The sequence below is a fragment of the Borostomias antarcticus genome (genome assembly GCF_949987555.1).
Source record: "Borostomias antarcticus genome assembly, chromosome: 9".
Taxonomy (NCBI): Eukaryota; Metazoa; Chordata; class Actinopteri; order Stomiiformes; family Stomiidae; genus Borostomias; species Borostomias antarcticus.
Genome location: NC_140242.1, coordinates 23,221,261 through 23,233,785, shown reverse-complemented (window position 1 = coordinate 23,233,785; position 12,525 = coordinate 23,221,261). Strand labels below are relative to the sequence as shown.

Here is a 12,525-nt window from a genome sequence, read left to right as displayed (position 1 = left end):
GTGTGTCATCGCTGCATGCTGTCACTGGATGTTAATGAAAGCTGTCACTTGATTTATACGCCAATAGAGATAGAACTCCGGAACACAGTTTCTACAAATTGTTACAGACTGAGATGTTGGCCGGAACGACATCCAAAACCATAGGCTAATACAGATATTGAAATGTGAATTGATGATGAGGGTGGAGGTAGGCAGAATTAATGAACAGGCAGAATTAGACCTATAGTGGTCATGGCAATGGTGGAAGTCCACTTAAGTCTGAACTGACAGTGCAAATCAAAATATTTTTAACGCCAGCAAACCCACATTTGTGGACAGCTTTCAGAGTGTAATGAGAATAGTCTACACGTGTTGCTGAACTGAACCTGCCCTGGGCATCATTAGATTTGCTTATGAGGTGACTTAGAACATCAAAGTGCAAATAATACGGTCCAGTGATAATGGGTACCCAAAGCTATCAACATCATTAATTTGGATAGGAATTGTGGACAAGAGTGACAACCCATTGCCAGTGATAACTTTGTTTAGTCGATTTTGCTTTCTGGCGTGTTTGATATTTCAGTGCTGCAGATCAAAGTACAGGACGCTGATGAGGGATTGAATGCAGAGTTAACATTCCTTATCGTGGATGACACGAATTATTCATAGTAGGCTAAATGAACAGAATGGGGACCGTATCTCCGAGAGACACTGAGAAACTACTACAGTAGCACTCTGGGCAGCACTAGCCGAAAGAGATAAGGGTCCCTTGATGACGAATGTAAAGATAAATGTTATTGCGGCAGCCAGGGAAGCACCATCGACATGACAAACAATTGGCTTCCCAGAGTCAACACTCAGGTCAGAGAAGAATCAACTCATTCTGGAGCCTATCATCTTACCCGTCTGGGTCGCTGTATTCATAGGAGCCTGTCTGGCTTATGAAGGTGCTTCAGCATGACGAAAAGGCAGACTTTGAAAATCTGCCAACAAATAAACATTCACCTTGAATCTGGGATAGATTTGTTCAGATGCTGTGATATACTGTTCAGTATACTGTTCAGAGAGCACTGTGGTATCATGAAACCCTTCATTCTCCATCGACTGTGGAGATCAACAGAGGACGTTGTGCGAAAAGGAGAGTGTGAATCCGAATGTACATTTGTGTTACGTAGGCCTATATGTAGATCGAAACGTGGAGTAGCATGGTGAAACTCCGCAAAGGAGCGCTGACAGTCCCTGTAAGAGAGGGACGTCCCTATTGGCGTAGCTGTCAGCGCCTCCATCTCACAAGCAGGAGAGCTTGCGGAACGTGTGTAATCCCGCCCTGGTTAAGCCCTTAATGTAGGTTACATATTAATTGATGGCACTTTTCTCTAACAGCCATTCTATCTCTTATTGAATTGACAGATTCCTTGTAGCACTGGTTACAGGGTCAACGGGCATCTGTTTGCCCTACATGGGAAATATAAAGCACTGATCAGGTAAGCCATATTCTATTGATTGATAAATGCATTTTTGCTCTGAGGGCAATTGGAGACCTGTCACACCACAGTACATCATTGGAAGCAAAACTACAACCTTATACTGTATGACCTACTACTATTTCATAGTGCTATTCCACTGCTGCTCACCAAGAGAACCCATACATCACAGCTTATTCTGAGTGTTCATGTTTTGCCACATATATGACAGGCGCCAGGGCCAACGTTTCTGGAGCCGTCCCAGACAACCCTATCAATGGAGGTGGTGATTGTAGTTAATTATCCTCTGTTTTGAGGGTGGTGCGCCGATATGCAAGTTGTAATTGTTCTCTCTAAGAAATACCTGTTGTGAATTTGAATCAATTGTAATTTGCATAGATTGCACTGCTCCATATCACACATTGATTGCGGTTCATATCTGACTTTGATGAGTCATGGTCCTCAGATTTGTAAAGTAATCTCAATCATATTCCTGAATGAGAACCCCCCCCCCCACACACACACACACACACACACCACACACATGCACGCACACACACACACACACCCGCACACACACATACATACACACACACGCACGCACACACACACGCACACACACACAATGCTTATTTAATAAAGCTCAATCCAGCAGATTTCAGGAAACTCTTTCCTCTCCCTCCAGGGACCTCACATGGTGAGATTATGTCAGATGGTGAGATTATGTCAGCAATGCTGGTGTTTATTTGCTTTTGCTTTTACAGCAGGCTCCTCCTGATGACATGTCCAAGTGTCCCTGGGCAAGACACTGAACCCCAAATTTCTCCCATTGACCAGGCTAGCACCTTGCAAGGCAGCTGCCACCATTGGTGTGAATGAGAGGCCTTCATTGTAAAGCGCTTTGAATAAAAGAACTATATAAGTGTAGTCCATCTACCATTTCATTTACCAGGCTTATTTGACTTTGGCCTTAAGCAGATGGAGTGTTCTACTTCAACAGAACACACATACACACCTAAACAAGAACGACACCTCTCATACAGATGAGCCAAAACAACGTCATCAACAAAAAATAAAAAAAAATATTGAAGACATGATGAAGACATATATCTTGCTAGAAAACACTCTTTCTGTGCCAATATTCCCCAAATTGGAGGTTTACTGCAGGCTCCTTGCTAAGTGCAGGTTCCTTGAGGGCCAACCTGGACCACCTAAGAACAGCTGAACACGTCCACCATGATGAATCTTGATCTTGTGCCGTGTCAAGACACCTTATTGACTGACTATTTCCAACTTTCTTTATAACATGCTTGTATCTACAACACAATTGAAAATATTGTAGGCTATCTCTTTCTGGAGCATGCAAGGTTTGTATCCAGTATTGAAATAAGACTGTTTCATGTCAATGTTGTTTTTCTGTGTCACGTTCATTCATTCGCCTCATATTAGCACTGCTGGCTTATCTCCATTAGGCATTCAATGCAAAATCGTATGTTTAGTAGAAGTATTCAGACACATTTCTTATAGAAAGATGAGAGTGAAGAGTCTATATGAGTCTAGTTCTTTGTGTTTCTCTTATAGCTAATATTCATATGACCACCCATCATATCTTGAGAGAGTTGCAGGGTAATGTGAAGAGCAGTGCTAAAGTAAAACAATAATGCTTCAATTTTGATTTTATTCATAAGAAAAACACATTTCAATAACAAATCAAAATACAAAATTATATATATAATCAAATAAAATATGTACAGTACACTATCTGTTGAACCATGTGAAAACCATCAAATATACAAGTATTTACAGTGCAGAACATGTCCTAGCGTGAGCAGTAATCCTGTGAATACTACAGTGTCTACTTAAGCAAACTGGTAGCGCGGTAGTTACAGTACAGTATGTCTAGAAAATGGTTGCAACTTCAGACGCTGTGGTCACAGTAACAATTGTGTGTTTGTGCCTCTGACTTGCAGCAGCTGCACTCTCTCTCTGCTGACTGGAGGAGTGGGGCGGGAGGGTGCCTGTCCTGGAGAACGTCTGTATGCTGAGTGTTGATTTGGGGATGTTCGTGCAGTAGCCTTTCCAGGAGCGGGGATAGTCATGAGGACTGTTGTAGACTGGTGCTGGGGAAAAGCCTATTGTGTATGCATTGTCTCCAGAGGGCTTAAAGCTCTGGGTTGGTATTACACAGTAAGTGCCTTGCCAATCCACAGAATGGATGTTAGCAGTGCTGGACGAACCTGAAAAAGGACACACATGCACATATAGAATTACCATTCGAGGATGGGGGGAAAAAAAGTGTCATTGATCGTCGCACAGCTGTGCACTGAGCCCGGGAGGAAGCTAAACATGGCTGGCAGCAGGAATGCAAAGCTAAAAAGAAATGCTATAATAATGCAAATCATCATCATTATTATTCCGCCGTGTGAAAAGTACAACTATGAAATCTAAAGTAAAAGGCGCCGGCGGTAAACTTACTCTTTGCCCAGGGCTGAAATGTACTGAGGTTCCGCTTGCCTCCGTCTCCGCTGATGTCAGAATCGCTGTCGTTGAAGTCACTGTCCCCTTTGCCGCTGTCCTTTACGCTCAGCTGGTCTGTATTTCCGGCGCCGCTGTGAATAGAATTGCACACGTTAGCCAGGCTGCAGCACTCTATCTGATTATTGATGTTGGCTTTTTTCCCCCTTATGAAGCCTGCCGCCACCACCCACCAACCCACTTCTCCGCTGAACAACCACCATTGTGTTTATGCAGAGAGCATGTCATGCACACACAGTGGCAGCCATTCTGACATCAAAGCAGGCAGACATCAAAGCTGTAAAAGTCACCGTATTTGGGGGGTGTTCTTACCTCAGTTGCAGACAGTATTTGTCTCCTTGCCACACAGAAGTTGTTTGGAAAGACTTGTGGGGCAGGAACATCTAAAAGAACAGACAGAATGAGAGAATGGGGGTTAATTTCAGATGAAGGTTCAGGACCAAGATATCATTGGGATATACTGGGTATATTAAATATGTGTGTGTTTGAATACTGAATAGAACAGTTGGCTTACCTTTGTTTCCGAGTCCCCACTCTTCTCCTCGTACAGAGAGGAATCATCCAGCGATGAGCCAGTCTTGTCACTGAAGAAATCTCTGTGGCCACCATACATGTTCGGTTCAGTAGAGTTGACCATGGGAAGAGGTCTGGTCTCAAATAGGCCCCGAGTCGCCTCTTCCTTGGAGCTGTGGTTTCTCCCTCTTCTGCTCAGCTTGTATGTGATAACAACTATCCCTATTGCAATCAGCAACAGAACACAGCCCACACTGAGCATAATGATGAGGAGAAGTGAGGCATCCAGGCTGGAGCTTTCCTCTTCATCGGACCGTAACACAATGACCACCTGGTCTTCCAAGGGCTGCGATTCTGACACAACAAACCTAATAGTGGCACTATTGGAAAGAGGTGACCTCCCATTGTCGATCACAGCAATCTTCATTTCCAGCACATCTCCAATTTGGGAAGTCAGAGCGTGTTTCAAAGCAATTTCACCTGTGTTTTTATTCATGGTGAAGAGGTTTGGGTTACCCTGTACAATACGGTAGGAGAGCTCACTATTAACACCTTCGTCTTCATCTTCTCCTTTGATCTTGAGAGCTAGATAGCCCAGGGGTGCATTGTAAGGTAGAGGAATATCAGCAGAGTCATTCAGCAAAATGGGAAAAGTAAAATATGGATAGTTGTCATTCTGATCGACCACTTTGATTCGGATTGTGGACGTGCTTGATTGCTGGGGTGAGCCTTTGTCTTCTGCTTGAATGGTAAATTCAATCTGCTGAAGTGTCTCATAATCAAAAGATCGCAGACTATACAATGACCCTGAGGCAGGGTCTATAGACACATAGGTCGAAATGGACACTCCTCTGGTGACCTCTGAATCTATGAGTTTGTAGGAGACTTTGGCATTTTTTCCAATATCCATATCACGCGCTACAACAGTGGCAATATATGACCCTGGAATATTGTTTTCCAAGACTGAAACTTCATAAACTGATTTGCTAAATAGGGGAGCATTGTCATTCTCGTCAGCCACTCGGATGGTATATTGCTTGATGGTTTTAAATGGTGGCGTTCCGAGGTCTTCAGCCACCACAGTAAGATTATACTCCGGGATTTTCTCTCGGTCTAAAGTAGTAGTGGTTACTATCATGAATGTGTCCCCATACGCCTGTTGTAGTTTGAAGTGCTGGTGTCCGTGAAGGCTGCTGCGCACGTAGCCGTTTGAACCCGAGTCTCTGTCCGAGGTGCTGATCAGGGCCACGAAACTCTCTTCCGCTGCGGCCTCGGTGATATAAGCAACCCCGTCACTGGTCGAGGTCATTGGTTTGATTTTAATTTCTGGTGGGTTATCGTTCACATCGACAACATCTATAACAACTTTGCATGTCGAAGGGACAGAGTGCATGCCTAAATCTGAGGCCTTGATACTTATTTCGTAAGACCTCTTGATCTCATAATCAACCAAAGCCCTCAAAGTCACATCACCAGAATATGGGTCAATACTAAAAATGCGCGTTACTTCAGATGACTGCTCCTCGACAAACCCATACACCACTTCACCATTAACGCCTTCATCTGGGTCTAAAGCGCGCACCTTCACGACGCGGTGTCCGACGGGCGAGTCCTCGTAAAGTTCAACAGTCAGGGAATTGTGCTCAAACGTTGGGCTGTTGTCATTAAAATCCAGAACTTTGATGTACACTGTCATTGACCCAGATCTGGCAGGCTCCCCTCCATCTGTAGCTGTCACGTCGATGGTGTATGAATCCTCAACTTCTCTGTCCAGTGCTTTCACCAGCACAAGTTCAGCATACTTCACCCCATCCTCCCTACTGCGCACATCAACTACGAAATGTCTTGAAGGAGAGATATGGTAACTCTGGATGTAGTTATTCCCCACGTCATGGTCAACAGCGATTTGCAGTGGGAATCGGGAGTCCAAGGGAACATTTTCGGATATCTCCAGCTGTGTCTCATTTCGGAGAAATATGGGAGAGTGGTCATTAATGTCCCTTACCTCAACCTCAACGTGAATTAGTTGAAACTTTTCTTTGGAGAAAGCGACAATGTCAAATGAGACGAAGCATCGAGGGGACCGCGGACAGAGTTGTTCTCTGTCCATTGCTTCCCCAACAGTTAAAAGTCCGTCAATCTCCCTCATTTGAACCACCGACGAGTTTGTCTCTTGCATGAAGCGGAATGATGTTTCAGGGTCTTCCGATGGGTCAATCTTCAAATCCTGAGACAGATTCCCGATCTCTGTCCCAGGTGCATCTTCTTCGTAAGTGAAGTATCTAGTAGTTGTACACTGAACTGAGTAGATCAACAACAAAAGCAAGGTACACTCGCCAATTCCTCTAATTTTGCAGAATCCCATTTTGCAGGGCTTAAATGAGACAACACTTCATAAATGGTGCGAATAAGTAACTTCGTGCCAAGCTGAACTCTGCTACTATCGACTCAGTATGGACCTATAAGCCCTGATGTATGCAAATACGATGGTCCATCGACCAATGGCCTTCAAGTGGCCAACCAAATGGGGAACGTTTGCCACTAACTGGTGCAAACTGCTCCGAGTTCCCTATGTGCAAATGGTCTAAGATAAAGTGATCTAGTTTTTTAATTAAATGTCAAAAGTGTTGTTAGGAAGAGCCTGCATAATGTCATTCACTAAAAGGCCTATTAAGTTATGTGTTTTGTGTAAAAAATCATGGACAACAGAGTAGCCTAAATATGTCAAAAACATATTTAAATGCAAATGACATTTACTTTTGTAGGAACACATTATAAAAACAAAAAACAAGAAATAAAAAAGCTGTCATAGAGCACTGAGAATCATAGTATACAGTAATAATAGTCTGAGAGTGTAACTGCTCTTTAAAAACACATCTACAGCCATGAAAAGATCAATCAAAACACCGAATGCCAATAGAATGCCTCCCAATGCCAAGAGAAAATTAGAAAGTTAACTGAGATTAAGGTTAAAAAAAGAAATAGATTTGTAAAAAAAAAACTACACATTTTATTATTTTGATACACTCTTGGTTGTATTGAAGACTGCAGACGTGTTTAGACTTCAAAGGGCCTAGTCTCCAGGAATGCAAATATAGGAAGTGTCAGAAGCCACACTCTAACAGGAGTCACCGTGGCATTCAAGCATTTGTTAGTCAATTGATTAAAACCAGTGGGAACAAAAAGTGTGGGGTAATCAACTTTTGAAGGGGATATGATACATTAGCTTTAAGACCACAAATAATGATGTGTTAATAAATCAATTTAACTGTAATTAAATCAAGCTTTGCAGTGTCTTTATAAAGTTTAGTCCAATGTTTTTTTCCATGCTCACAAAGGTCTGAGCTGGTAGCCACTTTCTGTGAGAAGATGAGTAGGTTTGAACTGTTTAACTATTCCTGCATTACCTGGACCATACTTATTTATATTATAAAAAATTAGTGACATACTACTACTACTACTACTACTACTAATAATAATAATAATAATAATAATAGATAATAGATAATATATAATAATAAATTATGTTTGTTCCCTGACAACCTCAGAGTTGTGTGCATGTACAATGGAAGATTGTTTTAATGTTTTTTTTTTTACTCTTTCATCCTAAAACCACCCATTTCTTCTGTTGGATCTATTTGACACAAAATTAGGTTATGTATCAGGTTAGGTCCTCTATTAGGTTAAGTCCTCCTTCTCATCTAAACCAAACCAGCAACACACAATGGCAGCTAGGCCAGACCTACAGTGGTTCAATCGGTTGAGAAACATGATGATTTGGGGGAGATGAATATGCATCACTTGAGGGGTTGAATATGAATTGGATCGTTATCAATAGGGCCAACATCTTAGTAACATTATGATTTCCAGGTGAGGGTGAAGGTTAGTCATTGATCAACTAGCAGGTCTTAAGCCATCTATTGTGCAGATCATAGAAATACCAGAGGTGTGTCTGTGTTTGCACTAGCATCAACCTGTCTCCAGTGTCAACATGTGTGGAACTCAATGCCTTTTCTCAAAGTTTAGAGATTGAGCTAACATCATGCCATCAGAATTAGCTAAATAGTAATTCACTGGTTGAAGAGAATTGGTCATTTACCCTCTCCTATCAATCATTGTGCTACTTCAACAACATTGGTGGAGTGCAGAGGTTAAGTACAGTAGAGGTGAAGTAGGAAGGCTTTAATGTGGCTTTGCAACATTCAGATGCGATCAGTATTTATTGAGGGGAAAAAATAACATGGGGAGGCTGGCTCAGGTAGCTTTACAAAGGATGTGTGAATCTTCTGAGTGAAAAATATCAGCAATTTATCTGCAATGTTTATGTTCATTATACTGATGAGAGAGCAGACATAAGAAGCACTAAAAGCACTGATAAGAGATTCTCCTTGGAAGCAGTGAAACACAGCCCCCCCCCCCCCCCCCCCCACTCCATTATTTAGTTGTCATGCCAAACTATTGGCTAAATGAGCTGTTTGTTACTAAGAGGCTTATAGTTTAATCTCTTCAAATATCTCACGTACAGTATGGCCACATCTTTGAAGGTTAACATTTTATGCTGTAAGAGAATCGAAATTCTCTTCTCATGCCTGAGAGAATGTTCCTCTATTTATACAATGTGCTACATGACGTTAAAAGTTGTTGGATAAATGCTACTCATTTTATCTTCAATAGATTTAGACTTATACTTTAACGTCCTCAAAGAGGCAATTTGTTGTACAGCACACAATAAAAACACATAGAGACACATAAAAGTACAAACAAAAACAACAGTAATTCAAAAATGTCTATATCAAATCAAAGCTATAGCAACCAACAAAGTGCCTGTCAATAGTATCCTGTAGTTCACATCCCCTAATCCATGTATTCCTCATCCCCTTGTGTATGTACTGTATCCCCAGATTCCTCATAGATTATACAGTTCATGCATACATGCATTCTTACAGACTCTGCTTGACTGCATAATTCCCTCTATGAGCTAATTGATGTATACCTGTAGGGCGTATCTAATCAGTTATAACTGTTAATATTCCTAGTTTGTCATTATTGTGATACATCATCGTGACTCAAAACCTGGGGTCAACGGTCCTTATTCCAGAGGCATGGTTGACAGGAGTGATACTTGTTTGTCACTTAAATCTGGTGATTAAGGCAGATCACAGCTTGATTAAGACCTACGTGGCGACAGTAAGAGCATCAGAGCAGATTAATGGGGTTGGCCATCTGCTGCAGTACTGAGGTGATTTTAATTAATGGCAAGAATAACGTTAATCTATGCTCAGTGGACTACTTCTCAACAATCACAGGGGTGGTCAGAGAGGGCTCTGTGTATCGGGCTTGTGTTAGCCTCTTTTCTTTACACGGTCTGAAATCTAGGCCATTTGAGGACAGACGGGACAAACTGTCTGACTCCACCTGGCTTTTACAATGGCCCATCACAACAGCCAGGGCAGCAGCAAGCTCACCACTAGTCTTTTGGTGACACAGGGGGCATTAATCCTAGCATATGCCACTGGGAGCAAATGTCTCAACAGGCAAATAACTAGGCTTACCTTTTGGAGGAAAACAAGTGTGTCATCGAGCTATTGTTGAGAAATCAGTACAGCTAGGTTCACCACTTCAACAATTTATTTTGTAATATATTTTGTTTGTATCAAATATGCGTTCTGAAATTCATAAAATGTATGACTAAATTATGAATAACATTTTTTTTATCCTCTACTTAATTTATATCCTCATACAGAGTACATGCTGATCTATATAAGGAGGTCCTATAGGACATATCACACAGGGCATACTAAATATGCAGAGCTGCCTTAACAAGAATTATTCAAATGGTGGAAACCATTCTGTATCATCTGCAAGCCATCTTCTCAGTTTCTCTCGTCTCCGCCAGTGCTCCCCAAAGTGTCAGGATACATGGCAGTCCTGGGGCCGCTGGGGTCATGTGGTCTTATCATGTTTAATCTGAGCCATTTGGGCCGTCTGAATGCCAGATAAAGCTTATCTTCCACCGGGGTTGCTGGCCCTTCGCTGTGACAAATGTGGCCAATGGAAGGGTGTGAGCAACAGATGTGAAGGTGCCAGCGGGTCAGACTGTCTTTGGACCTCCCAGGCGTGATGAGGCCCTCGGCACCCTCCACAACAGATCATCTCACACACCCTCACACACACTTCCCTGCACTGATTACATCTGCCCAAATGCTAAGCATAGGGCCCCAATAGAACATTCTGCATTGTATTCCCAAATAGCCTCTCATAAGGGTGCCTTTCTAGCCTTTCATGCGATGTGGGTTCATGACATTTCTTGGTCGTCTGACTTACGAAGTAAATGCGTTACGATGGGGAAGTAAATCTCCAGTGCTGCTCTTGAATTTTGGATATGGGATCATTTTCATGCAGCATTTATAGATCAAGGAGAAATTTAAAAGGTATTTGTAAAACAAAGATCAATTATGGTAATGGGATGCATAACATAAGAAAAGTATGGAGCTATCTTATTATTTTATGAAGTTAATTAGTCTATTAGGGCCACAAATGAATAATGCAGGGATTCTCTGTAATTGGATCTCAATGGACTATGCATGTCTCAAGCAAATTCAGCAAATGAATATGGATGTTGACTTGTTTCTAGGATTTCTTCATGTTGGCCATGCAAGGCTCAGTCTATGGAGGAAGACAAAATGCATTGTTTAAATCTTGTGAAAACCAAGGGAGATCAAAGACACCATTAGTATTCTGAGACAAAATCATACTTGGCTGAGCTCCCCCCTCTCACCCTCCACACACTCACACACTCAGCTCCTGTCCAACTGTAGCACCCTCCTGTTAAACTAACACCCTCTGCCTTTCACACTGACTCCAGCTAGGACGAGACGCAACACCGTTGTTAGCTGCAGTGCATCCTGTTTCAATTGACACGTGACTCTTCTTTGGTTTATTTTTTTAAGTGGCATGTTATGTATGTCTCAGACAAAATAGGTGTTCTGTTGTTACAGGTTTAGTGGTGGTACTCTGTGTCAAACCTTATACTTTCTCCAGTATAAGGAGGAACTTCCCGTAGCCTATTACACTTACACTGCAAAACCAATTATCAGATAACAGAGAACAAAAAAAATGCAAAAATGTGAAAAGTGGGCACATGATTGTAAATAAGGAAGAGAGGCAGAGAGAGACCCAGCACCTCTGCTGAAAACAGTGCTGAGACCGCCACCTACAGGAGACCCATCTCACCATGATGACTTCAAATGACATGAAAGCTTAGAGCAAATCTTCAAAGCTTCACTACTTTTTATAGTATACATGTCATGCTATGTCTCTGATTAATAACTCCCCTGACTAATGAATTATAGACAGCCGTCTGAGAGAAGATCCTGTCCTGTCTGATCACAACTACCAACCACACATGCTCATTAGAATGGGAGAGAGGTAGCCCACAGTATGGCTTTGACTTGAGCCTGAGCCTCAGAAGCAAGTGATGAGAGGTCAGAGTCTATATGAAACCATGTCCTCTCCTGTAAGTGGGGGGAGGGGCCGTGCTGCTGTGTACCTCTCACTTTGCTGGTAAACCTTTCCAGTGGCACATTCAATCCAATTAGGTTGACTACTTTACATTTCACGGTCTATATTGAATTTCATCACCCCAAGGTACATGGACGAGAACCTTGAAAATCAGCAGTACACAGTAAACATTTGTTTCTTTTCACCGTCAGTGGTATTCTGCACATTCTGTTTTGATTAGCAATACATAACATATTAAAATGTTTATTTCATTTTAATTTTCCACATTTCTTCCCTCTCAGTTTATCTTTTTAAATTCTAGTTTAATTGCTTATTTCCATATTCCAACATGTTTAGGTCTGCTGTTGAAATGTTGTGTAGCTAGTTGTCAGTTGCTAAATCAAGCAAGGTAAATCAGCATTTGTCTGGCAGTCTGGGCTGTGAATAAATCCTATTCTCTGTGGGATGCATTATTCAAAGCAGGACAGATAAAGTATAGCTAGTGTGTGTGTGTGTGTGTGTGTGTGTGTGCATG

The 12,525-nt window shown here is 42.0% G+C and overlaps 1 protein-coding gene across 1 annotated transcript; it reads right to left on the bottom strand.

The window, feature by feature from the left end:
- Positions 1–1,069: 1,069 nt before the first annotated feature.
- Positions 1,070–6,855, bottom strand: pcdh8 (protocadherin 8; the record flags this gene model as incomplete). Its single annotated transcript, XM_084442920.1, has 5 exons — positions 1,070–1,083; positions 3,407–3,679; positions 3,918–4,051; positions 4,290–4,360; positions 4,492–6,855. 5 exons carry the CDS (start codon positions 6,853–6,855, stop codon positions 1,070–1,072), a joined length of 2,856 nt encoding a protein of 951 aa, XP_084299046.1.
- Between the last annotated feature and the right edge of the window lie 5,670 nt (positions 6,856–12,525).